The sequence below is a fragment of the Strongylocentrotus purpuratus genome, unplaced genomic scaffold (assembly GCF_000002235.5).
Source record: "Strongylocentrotus purpuratus isolate Spur 01 unplaced genomic scaffold, Spur_5.0 spur5_scaffold_2, whole genome shotgun sequence".
Classification (NCBI taxonomy): domain Eukaryota; kingdom Metazoa; phylum Echinodermata; class Echinoidea; order Camarodonta; family Strongylocentrotidae; genus Strongylocentrotus; species Strongylocentrotus purpuratus.
Window position 1 is genome coordinate 7,204,018 of NW_022145605.1, and position 26,261 is coordinate 7,230,278.

Below are 26,261 nucleotides of genomic sequence, written 5' to 3' on the forward strand. Positions count from 1 at the left end.
TTCTCGCCTCTGATATATGTGCTCCCAACATAATCCAAAACATACATTGTACCAAAGATACACTTTAATATGAAATTCATCAATTTGTTGTATTTTTAATCATGTTCCCACTTATGTTTACGTATTTTAGTGAAACATTTCAATCATTCATTTCCAGGATTGAGAGCTTAAGAAAAGATTGATAATAGGGCGCCCTCTATGGGCAATATTTATCCGTCGAAGTAAGGTCGAGGAATACATGAGTTTATGTTTCTCGATTTCAATTATAGTTATTTATCTTTAACTGTAACTTGTATCAATACTAGATCTATACCATATGAATTTTCTGTTCAAATAGCCATCTCTACAGTGTAAATTCAAAAGCTGGAAATTAAATAATTAAAAAAAGAATTGCAGTATTTCCATCACAATATACCCCCATTCAGTGTTGGGGGGGGGGGGGGGGGAGGTCGTTAATTGCATGCGATATTGATGCAATATTAATTCAATACCCCCCCCCCCACACACACACACAAAAAAAACACACACACACGCACACACACACACGCACACACACATACACATACACCCACATAGCTTTACGCCTATGTATGATTCATCTTAAAAAATATATACAGGTATGTATATAATTATGTAGATATCATTCTTAGGAGAAACTTTGTATAGATCTCTTTCAATATGGGGTACCCTCGCTATTCTTAAGGACCGCTATTCATAAGGACCGCTATTCATAAATCGAAATCGGGGTCGCCGCTTCCAAAAACACGATTTATATTAGGGTTCACCACTCACAAGGACCGCTATTCATAGTACGGAATACATTCATTTCTGAAGAAAAAAGAAGAAAAGGGCGTGCCCAAATATTGTACGCAACCCGTCACCCCGGGGCCAATAATTTCTCCCCCCCCCCCAAAAAAAAAAACAGTCCGACCTGCACGCTGCGCCATTCGGCCCACCTTCCCCCATTCCCTTGGTACAAGTATACCGAAAAATGTCGTCACAATAGTCCATAGACGGCGTATAGCCTGTTTATATGCGGGGGGGGGGGGGCAAATTGGAGTTGCCTAGTGACTGCCTAGTGACTGCCCGGATAGGGGTGGGGAGGAGGCACTTTAAAATTGTGTTTTGTTTGGGGGATAGGGGGCTTGAACACTTTCGGACCTTGAAGGTTTTCGCGTCAAATCGCGTACAAATAGGTAATACGATCAAAATATGGATCAAACATTAACTGTCTTTTGTTTGTTTGGGGTGGGGTGGTGGTGGTGGTGGTGGTGGTGGTAATGGGTAAGGAGGTCTAGTGGAACAAAATTAAAATTAAAATGCCGTGAACAATTGGTTTTTGTTTTTATTTGGGATGGGGGTGGGATATAGCCCTCGTAGCAATTATCTGTCCCTCCGTCTTCATAATTGCCCGAGTCACCCTGTTCAAATGATATACCACTAGGCAAACATGACAAAAGAACGGGAACAGGATGTAAATAGATATCCCAAATTCCCAACCAATCCTTTCTTAACTTTTAGATCTCCTCTTCATAAGATTAATGGTATATTACAATCAGGAAGTACAGGAAGTTTGCTTTCGATCAGCTGCTCTTTGGAGGTCATATCATACAGGCAGGCGCGTATGCAGGATTTTTTCAAGGGGGGGGGGTTTAACATTTATAAATCGGGCCGAAAATTTCGCAACGACTCAGCCAGCCGCTGAATAGGGGGGGGGGGGGGGGGGGGGGGGGGGGGTAAGAGGACACTTTTTTTGGGGGGGGGGGGGTCTCGAAATTTGAAAGGGGGGTTAGGGGGGTTTAGGGGGGGTTTACACATATAAAAATACCAAAGAGGGGGTTAACCCCCCAACCCCCCCCCCCCCCATGTGTACGCGCCTGGATACAGGTGAAATTGATTGAATGTGCATGTACTTTTGTTTGCAGTATACATTGTTTGCAGTATACATTTGCAACATAGCCAGGAAGCTGGAACACACATTTTCTGCAATCATAATGGCGGTAGTAACAAATGTGATAGATATTCTGTTCTTTTCCCTGACATCCTTGTGTCTCGTGTCATGTGAGCTGTCTTGCAAAGATCCAAATGGAAACAATGTAGATTGGTAAGAACAAAACTAAGTTTGATCTATATAATGTTAATCAAAGTCGACTCGGGCTTGAATTAATCGGCGCCTATATCTTCCCTGTTGAAAGATGTCTCTTCCAACCTATAATCCTTTCAACTCCATGCCACTACTTCAACGAATGCCAAGGTAATCAATTACCCGTTGTTAAAACATATACAGGTTTAATAAGACCATGAAGGCTTTTTTCAAACTCAAGGCAACTGGATCTTTAAATCACCTCCTTTAACATGTGCCTTTAATCTAAAGGGATTGGGTATCTTTGTCTCAGATTCTGAAGAAAAAAATCCTGGATTTAGCTCATACTGCAATGATAATTATAAACTGTTAGGTCATTCAGGAACCCCACGACTTTTATAAGCCGATCTCATGTCTGATTATCAATATATTTATGATTGAAAATCAAAATTTCAAAATTTGTTTCCCTAACGGTTTTTATAACACTACAGTCTCTTGGGGAAAATGAGTATGGTAAAATCGGTCATTCAAAGATTTTTACCCATTTGACGCACTTCTTTATCATTTTGAAGCGCATTGTTTTTAGGGTTTCGATATTAATAATAATAATAATAATAATACTAATAATTACAGTGCTTATATAGCGCCTAACACTTACACCACCATAGAGTTAACTCCATGATATTAAAGACACTGATAACACGTATGACTATGCATCGCAGATTTAACCTTTAAAGTGACCGAGAGCAAATTCTTCTCGAATTTCCCCCAAAGTACTTCGCTACGCTCGTTCTCATTTGTAATATATTTCATATATATATGTCATTAATCATTAAAAAAGGCCTTTTATAATAATAATATTCCGCTTTTATATAGCGCTTAATACAATGTCTCTTAGCGCTTTACAGAATTCTTTCGTTATGAGATAGTGCTTAAAACCTCACCAGGATCGGTAGTCCAGATTCTGGCCTATTTAATTTTGATCTCCACCACACCAACGCTACCTCTCCCTATTTACTTGCTACCAGCCGAAAAAATAGGCTGGGCTTGTGAGCATAATTTGTTAATAACGCCATCTTCGACGGCTTGAATCAAGTGTGTAGGGAAATTATAAAGGACCGTGCACATTCTGGACTACAGGATCGGCTGAATTGGTTATGCAATCCAATCGAATCCGATCCCCTTCAAAAATGGATTTGATATAGCGCCTTTTCCTTGTATAGTTACAAAAGCGCTGCACATACATCCCTCGATCCAGACGTTTTGGGCTACTCGAAAATTGGTATAACTCCAAAAAATACCAGTTGGGTCAATACGACCCAATTACCTTCACAAATAGATGGTACTAATAATAAGCGTATCAGGATAAAACCCTAGAAAATCACTCCCAAGAAAATTACCCCCCGGAAAACTACCCCCAAAGGACAATTACCCCCCCCCCCCCCTCCGGAAAATTACCCCCGTGGACAATTACCCCCGTGGACAATTACCCCCGTGGACAATTAACCCCCGAAGACAATAACCCCCACCCCTGAAAATATAATCGCTAGGATAATTACCCCAGGACAGCCAAGGACAAACACCCCGAGGACAATTACCCCTCCCCCCGAAATGTCCTCTCCCCTTCCCCTGTTTATTAAATGGAAATCTCCACCCTTAAAATAAGTTGGTTTTAACAAAAGGAGATTTTTTATTCGGGGGACAATATTGTCCAGGGGAAGGGGATTTGTCCACGGGGGGGGGGGGGGGTTGTCCACGGGGGTCATTTTCCGGGGGGGGGGGGTAATTGTCATTAGGGGGTAATTATCCCGCTGGTATTTGACCGGGTGCGATTGCCCAGGGGTAATTGTCCTAGAACTAATAATACGATCTTATCGGTCGCAATGCAGCCTTACAAAGTAAATCTTCAAACTATTTAAAGCCACACTGTCCTACTTGTAGCTATAGATGAGCTTTAAGAGACAATTACAAAGTATGGTCATAATATGGTGCTGAAGCAGATCCTGTAACACGTAAAGGGAAAATCTTGAAGATCATACCTGATCAAAAATGTTCAATATTTCCTTTGAGGTTACCTTTTTCCAGAAAGTGCCCTTCTTTGTTTGTGCCCCCACTTTGAGAAACGATCTGCCGCCCCTGCAATGGCTGTATACAATCGGACATTGTGGCCATCAGTAGCTACACGTACATGTATAATTCTCCTTAATCACCACTGACAGGTTCATAGTCCAGAAACTGCCCTGGAACCGCGAAAGCAGCAATCCCTTGATTCATGATGGCGTAGCCCATCTGTACATGGACGTCCACAGTTCATCTTTCTCTCTTTCCGACGTCTCTCTGAACGACAGTAACCAGGCAGTGGGATATACTTTAAAGCAGATCTACACAAATTTCGAAAGCCAGGTAGATTATACGGAAGACAATATTATTATAAACAATCTACAGAAATAGAGTGGTAAATAAATTTAAATGTTATCATCATCACAGCATATATTCTTTAAAGGTCTGTTTTATATAATAATCTGTGGAATGATGACCAATTGTAAAATGAAGAAAAAAAATCTATGATTATGTTTTGGGTTGAATGAAATCCACTTTTACACCGGAGAGACTCATGCAATTCGCATCTATTATGGTCCAATTCGATAAATCAATGCATTAACAAAATACTCTCTCTCTCTATGACGTTTTATCTATGACATATAGAATGTTTTATACATGATGTATAACGATGAATTTCCGAACGGAACGAAGGAAGGCCACGGACATACAAAAGGTATATAATAGAATTTATATACTTGTTTTTTTCTTCAAAAATTCCCTTATTGGATAAAGAATGATTTCATATTATATAAATCTCACAGAAAGACACTTCATCTATTTAATGAATGTTGTTATGTCAGAGTGCAGAATTAATGTAAGATTCAGAATGTGCTTTCGTAAGAATAATGCTGCTTTCATTATGTTTTTATAATGCATTCGATTTTAATATAAATCTTTTTTAATGAAATGAATTATTTCCAAACCAATATTTCAGGACGCCCTTACTTCGATTTGCTTCCATTAATGAAACCCTAAAATATAAAATATTATTATATTAGTAATTAATATCGAAATAACATGCAGTATAGTGCATAATTATATTACATCCTTTTTTTCTCCTTCATCTCAGTCATTTATCACATTGATAAATGACTGAGATGAAGGGGGGAAAAGGATATAATATATTTATATTTTAAAGTCAGCTCTTTATAGACAAACTTGTTTCTTTATATCATGAAGATATAATTATAGTCAAACATACGCTGTTGCTGCCTATGAAGTTGGAACAATTTTTCTTTGCTCTGTTCATGTAGTGAATGTGAGAATATGGTCGGTCTATGTTCTTGATTGATAAAGTATTGCTTTGTATTACTTTTGTTGATCAAAGATAACTCTTTAGATTAATTAATAAAGTTCTTACAAGATAATTTATCTATCAAGAATAAATCATATTCTCATAATCATTTCATGAGAAAATGTAAGAAAAAATCATTCAACTTTATAGGCAATGGTGCAGGCCCCTTATTTTGTATTAATTTTTTTTTGCAGGGACAATCGCATTTGACAACGCGTCCGGGTTTTGGCTTGTTCATAGCGTCCCCAAGTTCCCCGATTTCGCAAAGAATAGTTACGTCTGGCCTAGTAGTGCATGTAATTACGGGCAATCTATGCTGTGTATCTCCATGAAGACGGACGAGTTCGTTAAAGTCGGTAAGTATTAAAGCAGCCATTCTATAAAAATAAAGCTATATATATATATATATATATATATATATATATATATATAGCTTATAGCTTATGACCTCAGGAATTTGGAGGAAAACTAATATTTCAGATTTCTTATATACTTAACAATTAAATCGTATAAACAGAAACAAAACACGAATTGTTCATCATTCATTTTTCTCGCCCAAATTAAAACCAATAAAACGCCCAAAAGTTGTTGATGTTTTTATTTCAAAAAAAGATAAAGATATCATACGGATGCTTCTTAAAAACAAATTTCGCCAATTCTTTATTTAAAAATTACATTTTTAGCTCTTTTTTGTGTGTGGAGGGAATCAACCCTAACACTCGTTTTCTCCACCGGTTTCCGACTGCCATCTCTGATTGTTGTCACATGTACTTTTAGGCAAAGGATATGACACGTTTCACTTTCTTTTGATTATGAGCTTTCATTTGACATGACTTGTAAGGTCTATTTTAATCAATGTTTACGCTTACACCCTGCCATTGAGGGCGAGGGCACCGTCCCAAAAGGCCTAAATAGGAGCAGTGTTATACGGGAGGGGGGTAAAGAAGGAAGTGGGATGGTCCTATTTGCCCCTAAATTGATTTGAAATTACTTTTACTTCAATTGTGTCTTCTTTAACGATGGTCTATGTTGCTTGTCAGCAATATAAGTCATGTAAAGGACGGGGGCCGATGTAATGATTGAATAAACCTCATGAAGAATTAATAAACACCTAGAACTATATTATATAGCCCGTCCCTCGCAGCAAAGTATAGTTCATCATTGACATTGTATGGAAACAACATTATTTTTCTGGGTAGATAATTCAACAAAATAATATGTTTGCATTTAGGTTGTTAGTTCTTTTTTTTAAGTACCATGGAACTACCATGGTTCTTATGGTAGATGGTAATTTGGACAAAGAGCCATGGTAACCAAGGTTATCAGTACAATGGGTACCATGGAATTTGGTACCTTAACCATGTTTCTCGGTACCACGGTTTACCATGGTTCTCCCATACCTTCCGTTACAATGGTTCTCCCATACCTTTCGTTACCATGGTTTTATCTATCTCATACATTGGTTACCAGGGGCGTACGCAGGGGGGGGGGGGGGGGGGGGGGTTTGGGGTTCAAACCCCCCCTTTGGTATTTTTATATGTGTTAACCCCCCTAAAAAAAAACTAAACCCCCCCCCCCCTTTGATTTTTTTTTTTTTTTTTTTTTTTTTATTATTTAAAAAAAAATATATATATATGCCCACGGCTAACCTAAAAAAGGTTACCTTACTCCCCCCCCCCCCCCAACGAAGAAAAATGTCAAATTTTCAAATTTCGAGACCAAAAAAAAAAAAAAAAAAGTGTCCGCTTACCCCCCCCCCCCCCCCCCCCCCCCCCCCCCCTCTCCCCACATAACGCGATAGTAAATCATAATGAAATTTTAATTCGTTTGCTTTACTAGAAAAAACATATAGTCTTAGTTGTATCATAATAGTCAAACTAGACAAAATATGTAGTACTTTTAGCAGAATGCAGATGGATGCAAAAACAACGTGTTTTTCACGTCATTCTCCATCCTTGAATATCCTTGCATTACATGGGCCGTAAATTAGCATGTCCCTATGGACAGCATTAATCCCACGCCCACCCCACCCCGTTTAAACATAATTATCTACTTTATACTCCAGTATAGTAACGTTTAACACATTTTATTTCTTAATTTGCACGCAGGAAAACAGCTTCTCTACAACTACGCCAGTGCATATGATTGGAATATTCCACCCTCATTCCAGTCAAAATTCTCTAATTTTGTGGAAGTGTCGAAGAGTGAACCAATCTCACAACCTCCATGGAACAGCACTGTATTGCTGACTTCTCTTGCTGGACAATCCTTCACCAGCTTTGCCAAATTTACCGATTTCGAACAAGGTAAATGATGAAGATATTATTAACGTAAACAACATTCACCGTTCTCTCCGCGAAAAAAGGGAATTATTAAAGATTACTTGTAAGGGCCGAGAACAATATTAAGTTATGAAATTTAATATATCCACAGACCACTACATACGCCAATCAAGCCCGCCCCCCCCCCCCCACTCAGTGTTAATTAGGGTACGCATATGCTTGTTCCCTCTTTATAAAAGCACCCCCTATCTGAGGACTGCCAAAATTCTGGACCCCCTTTCGCGGGCTTTTCGCGGGCTCAGTTTCGCGGGCTTTTCCTGCCTTGGAGACACCCCTAAATCCGGAACAATGTTCAATAAACCCCCTATTTCAGGACATGCAAACCGACCCCCCCCCCCTTATCTCAGATAAGCTGTCATTATTGGTTGGCTCACACACCCAGGGAATATCCCCAAAGAACTCAGCCTGCATTACGTACAGACATTAATTTTAGCACATGAAATACAGAAAAAATTCTGTGCTCGTGTTTATATTCATACCTTGTAAGAATAAACAAAGTCTGCAGATTAGTTCTATGCTCACTTATCTGCATAATATATCACCACCGAATAATTACTTTAGTGCCTGATATTGAGACTTAGTTAGAAATAAACCTTCCATTAATCTTAACTGACATAGGCTGTGCCTGCATGATGTGTCCTTTCACATACTAATATACCTGTCATAATGTAATCAAACTCTGTAACTAAGTACAGTACTTTATCTACTTAAAGATATTTTTTAGATTTAACGAATCAGTAATTACTGCTATTTAATTTTAGGTGTCATCAATAATTGTCACTAAACTAAAGTACCGATTTTGAGTGAAATCAGTTGAGTGTTGTACAGTGGTGTTTGAAATGTTTGAGAATTAATCAAATAGGTTCAATACATAGGACACAGCCAGGAAAGTAATGCAGATGTGTGTGAATTAGGATAGACTACAGTACAAAACTAGTCTACATCAGTCCCGGGATTTGATCAATTTTTTTATGTTCAAGATATTTTATAATCCCCTTTTTTAATTTCTCAGGAGTCCAAAGAGATGAGAGTAAAAAAGAAAAAACACCCCCTTTTTAAAGAAATCTCCGGGTGAAAAGTCAAATACACCCCTTTTTTAAATAGAATTCTCGGGTCGGACTTTGTCGCACGAAAAGTACCCCTTTACCGGACATTTTGGTATACACGCATGGTATCCCTCCGTTCTCGGAGGGGGGGGGGGGGGCGGGCAATCAAGCGAGAGGGGCATCGGATGCATAAAGACAGGCAAAGCAGAGAGAGAGGGGGGAGAGGAAGAGAGGGAGAGAGAGAGAGGGAGAGAGAGGGAGAGAGAGAGAGAGAGAGAGAGAGTGGGAGTGGAAAGCGGCTATACCAAAGAGACAGAGCAAAGTCAATCACGAAAAGACAAACTGGAGATTGCTGGTGATGGGAGTGGGGATTTAATTAAGCGGGATGCAAACACGAAAAAGCTATAGCTCAATCATTCCCATTTCTATCGAAAGATATAGGAACCAATATAGCTAGATCGGGATATTGACTGAGTGAGTTGATATTATGGGTGTCACATACCGTAGAAGTGTCCTTTAATTCAGTTTTTACGTTATGACCGCCCCCACCCCTCTAGATCTATATTGGTACTTAGTAGCACCATCTCTTGGAGATGATCTTTATGTGGAGTCGTGGCTGCGTACGCCTAAGTTACCATCCTTCTGCAACGGCAGCTACCACGTTGAGAATGTGCAGCTTCTGGGGTTCCCAAACGTACCAGGGTTCAAGGAAACTGTGGATCACTCCAAGTGGGCCATTGGCAAGAACAAGAAGTGGGTGTGCATTGGAGACATCAACAGAATGGTAGGTGAACATAAGGAGGTTGAAAAGTCGCAATGATTCAATTCAATTTAAAGATTGGTTTAAGCTATAATAGACAACTTGTTTTGCAACAATAAACTGAATTACACATACAAGATTTCAAACAAACAAAAAAGTTACCTAGCAATATAATTTTATATAATGGTAAAATATTGTCTAATAACAATTCTTGATAAATTATATACAAATAAATACATTGTTAACATTCTGGAAATTCTGGAAAATTCTGAATATCATCAATAAAATGTAATACCCCTATAACAATTACCTAATTAATAAAGCAGGGCTCCCACTGAGCCGAGTTGGAGCCTCGACTTGTGGCGAGCTGGCGCGATCTTATGGCAAGCAGTTTTATCATTAAAAGATATTTCTTGATATCACTAAATCGAATTCCTGATATCACGAAATCGAATTCTTGATATCAAGAATTACCATTGCTTTTCAACGTAAAATTATTTCTTGATATCAAGAATTGATTTCTTGATATCAATTAATAATAAAACGGCTTGCCATAAGATCGCGCCAGCTCGCCACAACTCGAGGTTCTAACTCGGCTAAGTGGGAGCCCTCCCATAGACCAATTATACCATAAGAGTAGGTAAAACTGGTACCTGTGATTCAGAGCAAAAATCATGCAACGAATGCATTCGGGTATGTTGTAAATGAGGAAAGGAAAGGACATGTTGCCGGGGTGAGGTTCGTCAGGCGCGGATACACGCCTGGCCAAATAACAGGTAAAAACGTTAATTTTACATGGAAAACAGATTTTTTTTAAAAGTGCTCCAACCCCCCCCCCCCCCCCCCCCCCCCCCCCCCCCCTCTCCCCGCTTATTTGCCGTCTGGCTGATCTCACGAATCGGGGAAAAATTAAAAACAACTAGTGCTCACTACCCCCACCCCTCCCTCTCCCCGCTTATTTTATAAGTGCAAATTGTATCACTACGTCCCCACAGAAGTTGTTATGACAATACAGTGCCCCCTCTTTAGCTGGCTCATGCTCATTTCACCCCAATTCAAACCGCCCGCTCTGAAATTACAGTATTTACAAAAATAATCACCATAAATCATTGGGTATTTTCATTAATTTGTCCCTTCTCTTTTGTTTTGATTTGTGTTTTGTTTTTGTTTTTTGATTTTGTTCAGGGAAGTCAATATAAGCGCGGTGGTGGAACAGTTTGTGGTCTGCTCGCTACTCCTTGGGAGCAGTATACATCGGCAATACAACAGGTAGACAAGTGCCCTACCAAACGTGTCTTTGGAAACCGTACTTAAACTTCACATATTAGCAGCAGACTTGACTTGATCTCGTTTAGAATTTCCTAGATGGAACAATGCTGTTCCTAAGATTAGGCCTACCGAAATGTTTGCCCATGCATGTACATTTTGCAACATTGCATAAAAAATATATATATCGGAGGAACGTTTGTATCTTTTGCATGCGAACTTATATAGCCAACTATGATGAGAATATTTTGTTGTCGCAATAGTGAAACACGCGAGTGTTACTTTTTCGTGTTTAGAATATTGTTCAATTACAAATTCAATGAAAAATACTAGTCTTCCAGGTGACTGGTATTTAATTTTCCAGTAAAGGAGAATTGTACATTATTTAGTAGAACTAAAAATGATCAATATTCAAGTTTCTTTTGTTACGAATATGCAAATATTGCCCCGACCCAACAACTGGTATCAAAGGTAGTGTGTCTCTTTTGGAGGCTGAGAATATAAAACTATGTGTATCCTATGGTAATCAAAAGATAATACCAACTCAAAACTCCTCTCAAAAGATTAAAAAATGGTAATTGCCCTATGTGGAATTATATCGAATTTTCAAAATGTGTTGCAAAAAATAGGCCTAGGATGCAGTCTGATTTTCAGACCCTTGTATCGCATAGTAGCACGTTTTGCGCCGAGTAAAGACTCATTGGCCCGAATTCACAAAGCAAGGTTTGAGCTCAAACCTCCTTTTGTTTCGCCAAACCTCCTTTTGTTCTGTACAAACCAGGTTTGTAAAAAACGCGTAAAACGCGTCATATGACGTACGAAAACCAAGGTTTGTCGACAAACCTCCTTTGTGAATTAGGGCCGATAAGTTTAATTTTGGTCATTATAAGAAGCAGGTCAATAAAGTGTACGAATGAAAATATACCCTTTACATCTTATTTTGTCTATGTTATCAACAAATTTAAAAAGGCAGTCAGTCACTCATTTGAACAGTGTCTGACAGTAAAATCTAGATAGTAAACGGTTTCCCTTGCGTAACAGTTACTAGGTCACTGCTTACGTTTTGTAATTACAGGACCTTTTGAGAATATAATTAAAAACATGTATTATGACGTGCAACTTTCTATAAAGTTGCAACAGGGTATCACTTGTTGGTGTTAAACAGGGTACACACTAAGCCCTGTATTATTTTCTCTCTATATATTATGAATATGTTTTATAATGACTGCCGTCTAGTTACGTTTGGAAATGAAATCTTATCCTGCTTGTTGTATGCTTATGATTTAGTTATTATGTCAGAATCAGCAGAGGGGCTACACAATGCGCTATACAATCTTGGCGCATATTGTTAAGTTTGGAATTTTTAAGTTAATACAAGTAAGAAAAATATTATTATATTCAATAAGCGTTAAAGAAATATAATTTTCATATTAATAAATATGCATATTGAGATTGTTAATGAATACAAATATTTGGGATTGGTGTTTAAACCGTATATGGAACATACTCTTATGCAAATAAAAATGTGTCTGATAAATCTAAGAAGGCTATATTTCTGTTAATATTATAAGAAATACTCTTAGGAGTGACCGGAAGTTAATAAGTTCTGATATAAAGTTATTTGATGCATGTATTAAACCTATTATAATGTATAATTCAGAGGTTTGGATATCATATATTTTAGGTAAAGGTAGGAACCACATTGAGAAACAGTACCCGACAAAGCTCATATTAAATATTTGAAATATTTATTAGGAGTATAAATAGAGCAGCTGTGAATAGTGCCGTCTTAGCAGAGCTAGGACGAGAGTGTCATTTCGTAATGAACAGTCAAGTTCTAAATAACCAGAGAACTGATTTGTTTGACACTATTATAAATATAGTTCCGTCATTGAAAAATATAAATTTGGAGGAGCAAATTTTATTTTGTACTCCTAAGTAGTGACTATGACATTAGTAGTATCTGTGTACTGAGTATAAGTCAAATGAATATAGAAAGAGAGAAATTACTTCACAAGACTTAGTAATGTACTTTAAATTACCTTTAATTTATTTTCGCCATGTGCCTGATATCTTAGGTGTATTCTGACCTAATGTATATGTACTAATGTATGTATTTTGTTCTAATGTATCGTTGTTCGTGTCTGATGTTTATCCGACCTTGTAGATTAGTATCAATAAACTTGAAACTTGAAGCTTAAAACTAATAAGTGTCCCAAGGAAAGGACAAGTTAAAGATAGGGAGAGGTGAGATACATAGAGAGAGAAAAGAGAGACAGAGAGAGACAGAGAGAGAGACAGAGGGAGAGACAGACAGAGAGAGAGAGAGAGAGAGAGAGAGAAGGTGGATGTCAAGCAGAGAGGAGCTAGAAAACCTGTCATGGATCGAAAGTGAGAGATAAATATGGGAATTTCTATTCAATTAATATTGCAGCTGAATATCACATGATCGTTTGTGTTAAAGATCGGTACAAATAAGTATTTATATCAGCTATAAAACAGCCGAACATTTTTCATCGGAGGGCTATTGTTATCTTTTGGGGGTAATTTCTTCCTTTATTTGAAATACGACTGTCTCTCATTATTTGTGGCGTGCATTGTTTGAATATACCTAATTGGTGGACAGTTGCCAATATCGATTATGAAGTATCAATAATTAATCACTGGTTCTTCTAACTGGATCGATTTACCAATTTATTTGCGGTATACATTTGCAACATATAGCTAGGGCCTATATATACAAGAGAGAAAGCTAGACAAGTAAATTATTTATTTAAAAAAAGTTTTTTTTTTTAAAGTATAAAAAAAAAGATACAGCTACAAGAAGTCAGGAATAATATTGTTTAAATACTTTTTGAATGTGTGAATAGTTTGAAGGAATTTAGTGATAGGAGGTAGAGTATTATATATTGAATTGAGCTTCGGTATTGGGTAGTTCTGCGACAAAATTCAGTTCGAGGTTTAGGGAGAACAAAGTTACCAGAATTAGTAAGCTATAAAACCTGACATGGATCGAAAGTGAGAGATAAATATGGGAATTTCTATTCAATTAATATTGCGCCTGAATATCACATGATCGGCTGTGTTACAGATCGGTACTCAGTATGCAAATAAGTATTTATATCTGCTATAAAACAGCCGAACATTTTCATCGGAGGGCTATTGTTATCTTTTTGGGTGTAATTTCTTCCTTTATTTGAAATACGACTGTCTCTCATTATTTGTGGCGTGCATTGTTTGAATATACATGTGTTTTTGTTTGCGGTATCATTCGCAACATAGCCAGGACCTTGGAAGCTGAACACGCATTATACGAGTTGACAATGGCTGTGAAAAAACATGTAATAGGTATTCTGTTCTTTTCCCTGACATCCTTGTGTCTCATATCATGTGAGCTGTCTTGCAAAGATCCAAATGGAAACAATGTAGATTGGTAAGTACAGAATTTTTTTTTGTAATCTCTATAAACTTTTAAAATCAAGTAAATCGTACATACATCATAATAACAATAATCATAAAATCACTGTACAAATTATAATTACAAAAGGTAAAATCAGATGAAAAACGTCAAACAATACGGAAATAGTGGGTGACACTTCCTACAGAGTATATCAAAGGATTATAATCAAATTATTTCTTACATAGGGGACCATTTCTTATAGTGCATTCCTTCAATCTTCTTCTGTGTTGCAATGTTAAGTTCTATGTATTTCGTATGATAAATGTATTGTTTGGAACACCTTTTTCCTTCCAGAAATCAAAATGAAGAATTTCTACATTGTTATCAAATAATGGGTATATATTACAAAGCCCTGCCTCATTTAAAGCTTTGCAGTATACTGACTTTTTATCAAGTAAAATGAAGTTATTATTCCAAACACACTGCTTTCAGTATACTCACCTGACGTCTATACTGTTGGTGACCAATTCACTATGAATATTGGTTAGCAACCATGCTTTTAATAAAGCAACATGAAATCAAGGGATATCCTCGAGTTTTGGAAGTTTCTCAATTGTATAATTACCGACAAAAATAGATTTACCATATTATAACCTCAAGAAATTCACAAAGGGAATAGTCCAGTTGTGATCTGATTTGTGAATTTCAGTCCCCCTTCTGAGTGATTAGCATACATAGTTGCTTTTGAGATTTTGTCCGGGCCGTTCCACATAAATGAAAAAATGAGCTTCTCAATTTCTTTGACAAATTCAGTGGGCAATGTATTGTATTGTATTGTATTTATTTTCCGTCATTCATATGGCTCCGTTTAGTCTCATTTCACGACGTCCCCTATCGTCAGAGCATGGTCAGCGTCAGCAGCCTAACATGTTAGCCTATGGACGTTTTTTTTTAAAAAATCGTTAAAAATTCATTTTTTTTTTGTTTAAACGAAAAGCACATCCACCCCGACGTACGTTATCACTAGCTCTTTCATTTGAGCCCTCATGTCTCATTGACTTTTGAAAGTTCACCCACCGTAATTTTTCAAAATAGGTTGCAAGCTCGTCATTGCCTATAATACACATGTGAAACAAGTCTAACTTTGGACTCAGTTTACCAAGCGATTTGAAGATTATAGGTCGAGCACACGAAACATAAAACGCATGAATTATCATAGATCACTTCTGCCTATTTCATTATGTCCATTTCATCCAACCCCCCACCGTAATTTTTCCATTTAGTAAAAGCAAACATTTTGCCGAGTTTAGCAAAAACATGAATATTCATGAACGGTCAGACAATACAGCCTTTTAGTACGTAACGTATAGTGAATGGGAATGGGCGATGATCCGTTCAGGAGGTAGAGGTCAGTGGTTTGTGCTGGCAATGTTCACGCGAGCGAAAATGAGACAATCGGAGCAATATGTTAAAAAATACATCAACATATACATAAAGACACACTGATAACAAAAAAGGAAGACGAAGAGATGGCCCTACTCAGCGTTGTTAGCATAACAATGCTGGTCAGGCGCGTACACAGGGGGGGGGGGGGGGGGGGGGGGGGGTTAGGGAGTCAACCCCCCCCCCTTTGGTATTATTCTGTGTGTAAACCCCCCCCCCCCCTAACCCCCCCCCCCCCCCCCCCGCTTATTCAGCGGTCGGCTGAGACGTTGCGATTTTTTTGAGACCAAAAAAAAGAAGAAAAAGTGACCTCTTACCCCCCCCCCCCCGCTTATTCAGCGGCTGGCTGTGTTGTTGCGAAATTTTCGACCCGATTTATAAATGTTAACCCCCCCCCCCCCCTTGAAAAAATCCTGCGTACGCGCCTGATGCTGGTTTACAGAGGGGTCCCTATAGACATAGAAAACATGAAAATAGATAGTACAGAAGTGAAGAAAAATTACAGCAAAATAAGAACTTACAATAATGATAACAGCAAATTCAAGTAAAACAAGAAACATGAAAGAAATATTTACGATATATACAAGAGAGAAAGCTAGACAAGTAAATTATTTATTTAAAAAAATAAAAAAAAAAGTAAAAAAAAAAAAAGATACAGCTACAAGAAGTCTGGAATAATATTGTTTAAATACTTTTTTAATGTGTGAATAGTTTGAAGGAATTTAGTGGTAGGAGGTAGAGTATTAAATTGAATTGAGCTTCTGTATTGGGTAGTTCAGTTCTAGGTTTAGGGAGAACAAAGTTACCGGAATTGCAGAGGGAATAAATATGAGAAGGGGGTTGAAACATTTCATTCATACTGGGAGATAACATTATTATGGACTGATTTATAGACAAATACATTTAAATTTGTCTTACGCCTGGATTCGAGAGATGACCATTTTAAAAGTGACTGAATTTGTGCATTAGAGATGTGTTCATATGGATTAACTTTCATTATTATTCTGCCCGCGCGATTTTGGAGAGTTTGCAATTTCTTAATATATTTTTTATCACATGAATCGATTAAAATGTCTGCATAGTCAAAAAGGGGTAAATAATTGCTTTATAGATCAAGCTCAAATTCGTCTCATTAATAAAGTAACGTAGTCTAGCCAAATATTTTACTGGGTTCCCAACCCTCTTACATAATTTATCTATATGGACATCCTATTTAAGTTTGCTGTCGATAATGAACCCGAGACAATGAAATGTTAGAGAAGGGATAAATTACTTCGGACATTATAAAGAATTCTAAGAGTTGTGTTTTGTCAATTAATGTTAGTCCTCTGTTTTTCAACTTAGCAAGTATATCTCTCATTTCTTTCATTGGAGTTTAAAAGTTTATTTTCCTTGCTTCTTCAAAATGATATGAGAAATATATGCCCAAAACTTTTATTGCCTTCTCTGGCCGTGAAAAAACACATTTTCTTTTTCACCTTGATGCCTATTTTTACCAATCCACATGCCTTCAGTTTTAGATTTATTTATACAAAGACCAGACATTTTTGAAAATTCCTCAAACTCTGAAATTACAATGTGTCATTACTTTTGCAAAAACATGTTATGTCGTCAGCATAAGCTGTGTATTTTATTCCTTTCCCCCCACCTCGAAAACCCACTATATTGCCTGTATTTCGTACTCTATTCAAATATACTTCCAATCTCAAAATTTATAACAGGGGTACAAAAGGATCACCCTGTCTTACTCCTCTGCTAACTTTGAAGTAACTTGCAGTGAACCCATTTAAGATTCAAGATTCAAGATTTTATTGTCCATAATATAATACAGAAATTTGTTTTCCATTGGTGTAACATGTAATAATTATATAAAACATAAGACAACAACATGGTGTTATGTGTGCTGAAAGCCAGAAGGGCGTCAAGACTCTATATATAAAGAAAAAGTCTATGAGCAGGTATGGTCCTCCGGCTTTCAGCACAAAACATAACAAGACAATTATATGACTTATACATAATGTACATGGCAAGAATTTTAAATACAATTCTGAATCACATCATGAATAAATTCAGGTATGAATATAAATTGAATATGAAAGTAGAATAGAAGAGCATCACAATCGAAATACGAGCAGAAAGAGAAAGGAAAAGAGAGCTCAAGCTCGAAGGACTGATAAAAGAGAGAAATATAGGGAGAGTTGGTAAGGGTCCAAAGGGAAAGGGGTGAGATAGAGAAGGAGAGATGGCATAATTTCCAATCAGATTATAATGCATGACAGAAAATACATCGCCATAGTAATGTAGAAAAAACATCAGCAGCAGAGCTAAACAACGGATGTTTTGACCCACAAAGGTGGTAAGGTGGAAAACTTTCCAACCCAATCCCTACAAATTTATTTTACTGCATGGGTGGGTAGAGAAAAAGTTAACAAATAATCATAATCGCTATTATCGCTATTATTTCGCTTAAAGCTCAGAACTTCGTGCTTATTTGTGCATTATAGATGTGCATGGAACTTGGAATAAAAGAATTTATCAGAACACAGCTACTGATATTTTAATATAGAATTTTTAACCCACTGAATTAGTGAGGGCCCAAAGTTATAGGCTTCCAAACATTGGAAAAATAAATGAATGGTTCAATGAATCAAATGCCTTGGTGAGATCCAATGCCATTATTATACAATGTAAATCCACTTTTTCTGCATAAAACATGAGATCTGATATTACTATATAATGGTAATCACGAAGTGGACTCGGGCTTGGATTAATTAATTGGTACAGAACGATTGCCGCATTATCAATGATAAGGACTACAAAAATTACTTATATTCATTGAATTTCAGAGAGAATGATATTTTTCTAAAAACCGTAAAAATTAAGAGGAAGGAAAAAAAAGAGTCAATTCAAAATGAGACAGTTATTCTAGGAGCCCTATGCCTAATAATAAAACCGTGATGGGATTGGAGAAACCATGAGGGTCAAAGGCTCAACTCGAGTCGATATTTACAATCTATTTCAATACACATTAATTGAGCTTTCATTATTTTTCGGACTAAATGCTTATTTCGAATGTGTGTGTATGTGTGTGTGTGTGTGTCTCTCTCTCTCTCTCTCTCTGTCTCCCTCTCTCTGTCTCTTATACTTTTCTACCTTCATTCTTGGTAGACCGTTTTTTTTTTTCTCGCCAAGTATTTTAACGCCACGTACATCACCTCATCCTTTTTTAGTTTACCTTTCCGTTCTCTCTTTATATCTCTTTTCGTCCAAGCTCTCTCTTTCTCTCTCTCTCTCTCTCATCCTGTATCTCACCATCTGCCTCATTTACAATCTTGTTTGCCTAAGAGGCGGCGCTGCTTCTTACGTAGAAAAGGTGCCTTTTTTAGAAAATATATTCAGGCTCGTTTCAACGCTATCAAGTGTCCATTCTCTAGATAAGCAGCTTTAATATAGGAAGTGTGTCCATTTTGCACTAAGTCCTTTTAAACTAACACGATATACTCAATCGTTAGAATTTTTTTTTTTTTTTTTAAAAACCCACAAAATTCAAATAGCCTCCCAAACATGTGTCTCTAATTTTAAGCGACCGCCAACAATTTTTTTCTCGAATTTCTCCCAAACTATCTTGCTACGCTCGCTCGCATTTACAGTATATCTCTGAGATTACTCATTAAAAGTCTACTCTATTTCTTCGTTATGAGATTGTGCTTAAACCTAGAACTGAATATTGTCGCAGAACTACTCAATATAGAAGCTCAATTCAATATAATACTCTTCTTCCTACCACTAAATTACTTCAAACTGTTCACACATTCAAAAAGTATTTAAACAATATTATTCCAGACTTCTTGTAACTGTTTAGGTATCTTATTATTATGTAAGCTTTTTTTTTTATAAATGTTATTTATTTACTTGTCTAGCTTTCTCTCTTGTAAATGTCGTAAACATTTCTCTCCTTTTTCTTATTTTACTCCAATTTGCTCTGATCATTATTATAAGTTCTTATTTTGTTGTAAATTTTCCTTACTTCTGTACTATCTATTTGCATGTTTATTATGTCTATATATAGGGACCCAGGCGCGTATGCAGGATTTTTTCGAAGGGGGGGGGTTAAAATTCGAAAATCGCGCCGAAAATTTCGCAACGACCCAGCCAGCCCCTGAAATAAGTGGGGGGGGGGGCTAAGAGCACATTTTTGGGGGGGTCCCGAAAATTTAAAATTTGACCGATCGAGTTTTCGTTCCGTTGGGAGGGGGGATAAGGTCACCTTTATTTTTTTTAATTAAAATAAAAATGAGGGGGGGGGGGTCCTCCAAAACACACACATACACAAAATTTGAGGGGTTCGACCCCTCCCCCCACCCCCTACGTACGCGCCTGTAGGGACCCCTCTGTAAAATAACATTGTTATGCTAACATTGCTGAGTAGGGCCATCTTCTTTTTTAGAAGTGTGTCTTTATAATTGTAAATGTATATTTGTTGATGTTTTTTTAAACGACGGAACATTAATACAATACATTACAATACAATACAGGATTGGCAGAATTGATTATGTTATCCAACGTAATCCAATCCACTTCAAAAATGTATTTGATATAGCGCTTTGTCCGTGTAAAGTTAAAGTTGCTCCAGACATTTTGGGCCTTCCGAAAATTCTTATCACTTTAAAATACAAGGTGTCAATACAATATAATGTTCTCCAAAAATAAAAAGGACTAATAATAATCTAACAATAAGATCTAATCGGTCGAAATGCGACCTCACAAAATGAATCTTCAAACCATATCACACAACTACAAAGTATGGTCGTGATGGTGCTGAAGTGGATCCTGTACCACGTAAAGAGGAAATCTCGAAGATCATACCTGATCATGTATTTATAGAGATATATAACAGGACTTCCCTTTTTCAGACAGTTCCCTTCTTTGTTTGTGCCCCCACTTTTGAAAAACGCTCTGCCGCCCCTGCAGTGGCTTTATGAAATCAGACATTGTTGCTATCAGTAGTTGCACATACATGTATAATTCCCCTTATTCACCACTGACAGGTTCATAGTCCAGAAACTGCCCTGGAACCACACAAGCAGCAATCCCTTGATTCATGATGGCGTCGCCCATCTGTACATGGACGTCCACAGTTCATCTTTCTCTCTTTCCGACGTCTCTCTGAACGAGAGTAACCAAGCAGTGGGATATACCTTGCAACAGATCTACACAAATTTCGAAAGCCAGGTATAAGACAATGTTACTATATACACAATCTACTAAGAGAAATATGGAACTGTGATCTTGTGGATCAGTTTGTGTGTGGGGTAGAAAATATCAAGTTATTTGAAAAACTTGCATTACAAAAAAAAAGAAAGTTAAGATTAAAGGGAACAAACGAAAAGGGAGAAGAAGGAGAAGAAGAAGAAAAAAAATTAAAGGAGAAGAGGAAGGACATAAAACAGAAAAGTGGGGTGGTTAATAAATTCAAATTTTATCATCATCAAAGCATAATTTTGTTAAAGGTCTGTATAATGTAACAGAAACTAATCAGTGGAATGAAGACAAATTGTAAAATATGAAAAAGACTATATTTCGTGTTTTTTTTAACCTTTGGGGTTTGAATGAAAACCACTTTTACACCGAAGAGACTCATGCAATTCGTATCTTTGGTCCAGTTCGATAAATCAATGCATTAACAAATATTCAATACGTTTTATCTATTCATATAGAACGTTTTATACATGATGTATAACGATGCATTTCCGAACGGAACGAAGGAAGACGACGGACATACAAAAGAATTTCCGAACGGAACGAAAAAACATACATACGTCGGACATACAAAAGGTATATAATAGATATTTTTCCTTAATTTCCCTTATTGGATAAAGAATGATTTCATATAAATCTCACAGAAAGACAATTCATCTGTTTAATGAATGTTGTTTATGTCATAGTGCAGATTTAATGTAAGATGCAGATGTGTTGTTTCGTAAGAATAATGCTGCTTTTATTACGATTTTACCTTGCATTCGATTTTAATGTACATCTTTTTAAATGAAATGAATTATATGTCGAATCCAATATTTAAGAACGCTTATACATTGATCCCCTTCCAAACTATTGAAAACATAAAAAATATAGAAATATAATTATATTAGTAATTCATATCGAAATAACATGCAGCACTAGTGTATGCGGTAAGATGATGGAAATAAACGAGTTATTATTTATATACTGTTAATGTAGGCTTTGGGACAATTTTGTTTCTTTTACTTGTTCAAAATGAAGATATAAGGATAGTTAAAATATTTACGCTGTTGCTGTCCATAAAGTTGGAATAATTTTCCGTTGCTCTCTTCATGTAGTTATTGTGAGAATATGATCGGTCTATATTCCTGATAGATAAAGATTATCTTCTTATAACTTTTGTTGATCAATCTCTATAATTATTAGATTAATTAATACAATTCTTGGAGATAATTTATCTACCAAGAATAAATCATATTCTCAAAGTCATTTCATGAAAAGACGTAATAAAAAAAAAATTCAACTTTATGTTTCAGCAATATGATGTAGGCCCCTTATTTTGTATTCATTATTATTTTTCGCAGGGACAGTCGCATTTGACAACGAGTCCGGGTTTTGGCTTGTTCATAGCGTCCCAAGTTCCCCAATGTCGCAAAGAATCGTTACGTCTGGCCTAGCAATGCACGTAATTTCGGTCAATCCATGCTGTGTATCTCCATGAAGACGGACGAGTTCGTTAAAGTCGGTAAGTATTAGAGCAGCCATTCTATACAAAAATACAAACCACACAGTCTAGAGGTAGGCATAAGTTAAAGGTCTTGAGGGGGTCACACCCTTTGAAAACAAATTAGGAGCCTTATTGATGAGCTTTAAAAAATATTTTAAAAAATCACAAATGAATTAAGTTTAGGGGCCGGGAGGACATGGTCTCGATCCTAGCTTGCATGCATGGGCCGAAAATTAGCATGCCCCTATGGACAATATTAATACCACACCCACCCCATAGCACCCCGTTTAACCATTTTTACATTATACTTCACTATTTAATCACGTTTAACAAATTTTATTCCTTAATTTACACGTAGGAAAACAGCTCCTCTACAACTACGCCAGCGCATATGATTGGAATATTCCACCCTCATTCCGGTCGAAATTCTCTGATTTTGTGAAAGTGTCGAAGAGTGAACACATCAAAGAACCTCCATGGAACAACACGGTTTTGCTGACTACTCTTGCTGGACAATCCTTCACCAGCTTTGCCAAATTCGCCAATTTTCATGAAGGTAAATGATGAAGATATTATAAACCTAAACAAGGTAAAATAATGATGATTGATATCAAAATTAAGTAACAAAATGATCCATATTCACTGTTCTCTCCTTGAAAAGAGATTTTGTAATGTAATTTTGGAGGGCCGAGAGACAGAGACCACTACTAGCACCAGGGGCGGATCCAGTCGGCGGGAGGGGGGGGGGGGGAGGTAAAGAGCACTCATTTTTGTTTTGCCCCCGAAAATTTAAAAATTAGCACCCCCCCCCCCCCTTGAGGCTCAGGGGAGGGGGCCCGTCACCAAATAAAGGTAAAATTAACGTGTTTTTAACTGTTTTCCCCAAGGGAGGGAGCCCGGGCCCCCTCCCTGGATCCGCCACTGACTAGCACTACATTAGAGGGCCAACACAAATATGTGCTCACTACCCCCCCCCCCCCCCCCTACAACTGAGCGAATTATCGGCCGGGTGTTTCGCCGCTAAATATTTTCTCGAGAATTGGGCCCCCTCCCTTGTCGCCGGCCGGATCCGCCCCCGATAGGAAATAATATATAGCTCGATCGGAATATTGACAGAACGAGTTGATATTATGCCGTAGAAGTGCCCTTTAATTCAGTTGTTACTTTATGACCGCCCCGCCCCCTCCAGATCTCTATTGGTACTTGGTGGCGCCGTCCCTTGAAGATGATCTTTATGTGGAGACGTGGATGCGCAATCATAAGTTACGATCCTTCTGCAACGGCAGCTACCACGTTGAGAATGTTCTCTTTATGAGATTCCCAAACGTACCAGGCCAGGGTACAAGGAAACTGTGGACCACTCCAAGTGGGCAATTGGCAAGAACAAGAAGTGGGTGTGCATTGGAGATATCAACAGAACGGTAGGTGTATATAGAGAGTTCGATTACTAGTCGCAATGGTTAGATTCAATTCTATTTTTGTTTTAATGTTTAGAACCTGTTTTTCTACAAAAAAAACTGAATTGCAAATGTATATCCAGAATGAAATTCCCCAATGAAATTTAAAATACTTTCCAATATTATAATTGGTAAAAAAAAAATTGTTGTCTAATTACAATTCTTCATATCTACAGATAAAACACATTGTTAAAAATCTGAACAGTTCTGAATATCATCAATAAAATTGAATACCTATAAAATAATTCATTAAAAAGAAACAAATCATGAAATTAAAGCACGCAGATATTTTCTAAAAGAGGGAAAGGACATTTTTTCACGATGCACATGAAACGAAATAGCAACAGCAAGTACAACAATAAAATCATGTAAAGTGATTGTTGGCGATGGCGGTTGATGAATGGTGGGGGAGGGGCGGGGCGAGGCAGGGCGGGGCGGGGCAGGGCGGGGCGGAATGACTGGTGGTGGCAGATGTGGTGTGCATTGGGAAGATGTCTACAGTGTCTACAGTGATTAATTTGATCATCATACGATGGTGGAAAGGGATGGTTGAGTTGGCTTGGGTGGACGGTGTTAGTAGTGGCCGTTAGGGATGGATGTTTACATGATCCAATTAACAGATAGCCTACACTTGAGACTAGTAAATATAGCGTTCCCTGGTTATACTTTTGAAACTGAACTTTTGTAAAAAGGAACCCCGCAAAAAAAAACATGTTCTTGACTGCTGAGACAAGTTACTTTTTATATCACGGTTATCAAGTGGGATCATTTTAGAGATAATGTGCGGATTGCCAATCTTTCAAAAAAGTGCAAAATGTATCACTACGTCCCTACTACAGAAGTTGTTATGGCAATATAGTTCCCGCTCTCTGGCTCATGCTTAATACACACCAATTCAAACCGCCCGTCCCGAAAATACAGTATTTATAAAAAATAATCACCATAAAGTATTGAGTACTTTCCATTCTCCATTTTCCATTCTCTTTTGTTTTGATTTGTTTTGTTTTGTTTTGATTTTGTTCAGGAAAGTCAATATAAGCGCGGTGGCGGAACAGTATGTGGTCTGCTCGCTACTCCTTGGGAGCAGTATACATCGGCAATACGAAAGGTAGACAAGTGCCCTCCCAAACGTGTCTTTGGAAACCGTACTTAAACTTCACATATTAGCAGCAGACTCGAGTTGATCTCGTTTAGAATTTCCTAGATGGAACAATGCTGTTCCTAAGATAAGGCCTACCGAAAGGTTTGCCCATGCTTGTACATTTTTCTACATCACTTATACAAAAAATGTATTGGAGGAACGTAATTTATTATGTATCTTTGGCATGCGATGTTAGCCTAATATCATGAGAATAGTCACCATTGTGAAACACACAAGTGTCATTGTTTCGTGTAATCTTGCACAAATTAGAGAAAGCAAATTATCATGGAGCTTAACTTGAAATTACTGTATAATATATTGCCATGCAGTAAGAAGTAATCTTTTCAAATGGGGAATATCCAATGACGATGTTTGCCCAAAATGTAATATAAAAGAGGATATGAATCACGTATTTATCGAATGCAAACTAATTGAGCCCTTCATTAAACATCTGAAAGAAATATTAAGAGATATATACTAAGTAAAGATACTGACGTTCAGTATCTAAGAATGTGAACGTAATTGTACTTTATTCTTTACAATAGCATTTTGGACAATTTATAAATTGATTGTTAAACGAAATATAATTGGGATAGACAAGAGAAAAGTTGATTCTAAACAAATTTTTCATAGAGAAATTATAAAAAATCAAACATAAAGATTACCAGAAAGCCTTTACGAAAAGAACTGTTAGGTGTTATTTAAGAAAAGAGAAGAAGAAAAAAAAAGAGAAGAAAAAGAGAGGGAAACAAAACTATCAGTATAATTTTTATGTTAATTATGATTCAATTGCTTTGCAAAGCAAAGCAAACCTTAATTTCAATACTTTGTTATGACAATAATAATGTTTTTGTGATTGTGTAAATTTGATTTGTAGTATTGTATCTTTGAATGTAACCATGTATATATAATCAATAAATCCTCTGATGAGGCAAAGAAAAAAAAAGGAGACTAATCTTCAATTATACATATAATGAAAAATACTAGTCTTCCAAGTGACTGGTTTTGAATTTTCTGGTAGAGGAGAATTGTACATTATTTAGTAAAACTAAAAATGCAATATTCACGTTTCGTTAGTTAAAAACAGAATTAAATGAATAAATTCTGATATGGATCACAATTGTAATAAACTGGTATTTAAGGTAGTCTGTCCCTTTTGGAGGCTGAGAATATTAAATGAT

General features: G+C 37.0%; 1 protein-coding gene across 3 annotated transcripts; it reads left to right on the top strand.

Annotated features, from left to right (window-relative positions):
- Positions 1-1,893: 1,893 nt before the first annotated feature.
- On the top strand, positions 1,894-25,953 carry LOC100891282 (plancitoxin-1). 3 transcript variants are annotated; one of them, XM_030991543.1, is made up of 7 exons: positions 1,894-2,104; positions 4,303-4,486; positions 4,790-4,859; positions 5,675-5,836; positions 7,589-7,786; positions 23,672-23,903; positions 24,964-25,953. In XM_030991543.1, the coding sequence occupies exons 1-7, from the start codon at positions 1,902-1,904 to the stop codon at positions 25,049-25,051; spliced, it is 1,137 nt and encodes a 378-aa protein (XP_030847403.1). In that variant the 5' UTR covers positions 1,894-1,901; the 3' UTR covers positions 25,052-25,953. The 3 variants fall into 3 exon arrangements, with proteins under 3 accessions (XP_030847403.1, XP_011671175.1, XP_003725561.3); XM_011672873.2 differs by lacking the exons at positions 23,672-23,903; positions 24,964-25,953 and adding exons at positions 9,426-9,652; positions 10,814-13,097; XM_003725513.3 differs by lacking the exons at positions 1,894-2,104; positions 4,303-4,486; positions 4,790-4,859; positions 5,675-5,836; positions 7,589-7,786 and adding exons at positions 13,710-14,327; positions 20,786-20,969; positions 21,455-21,572; positions 22,340-22,500; positions 22,841-23,038.
- The last annotated feature ends 308 nt before the right edge of the window (positions 25,954-26,261 follow it).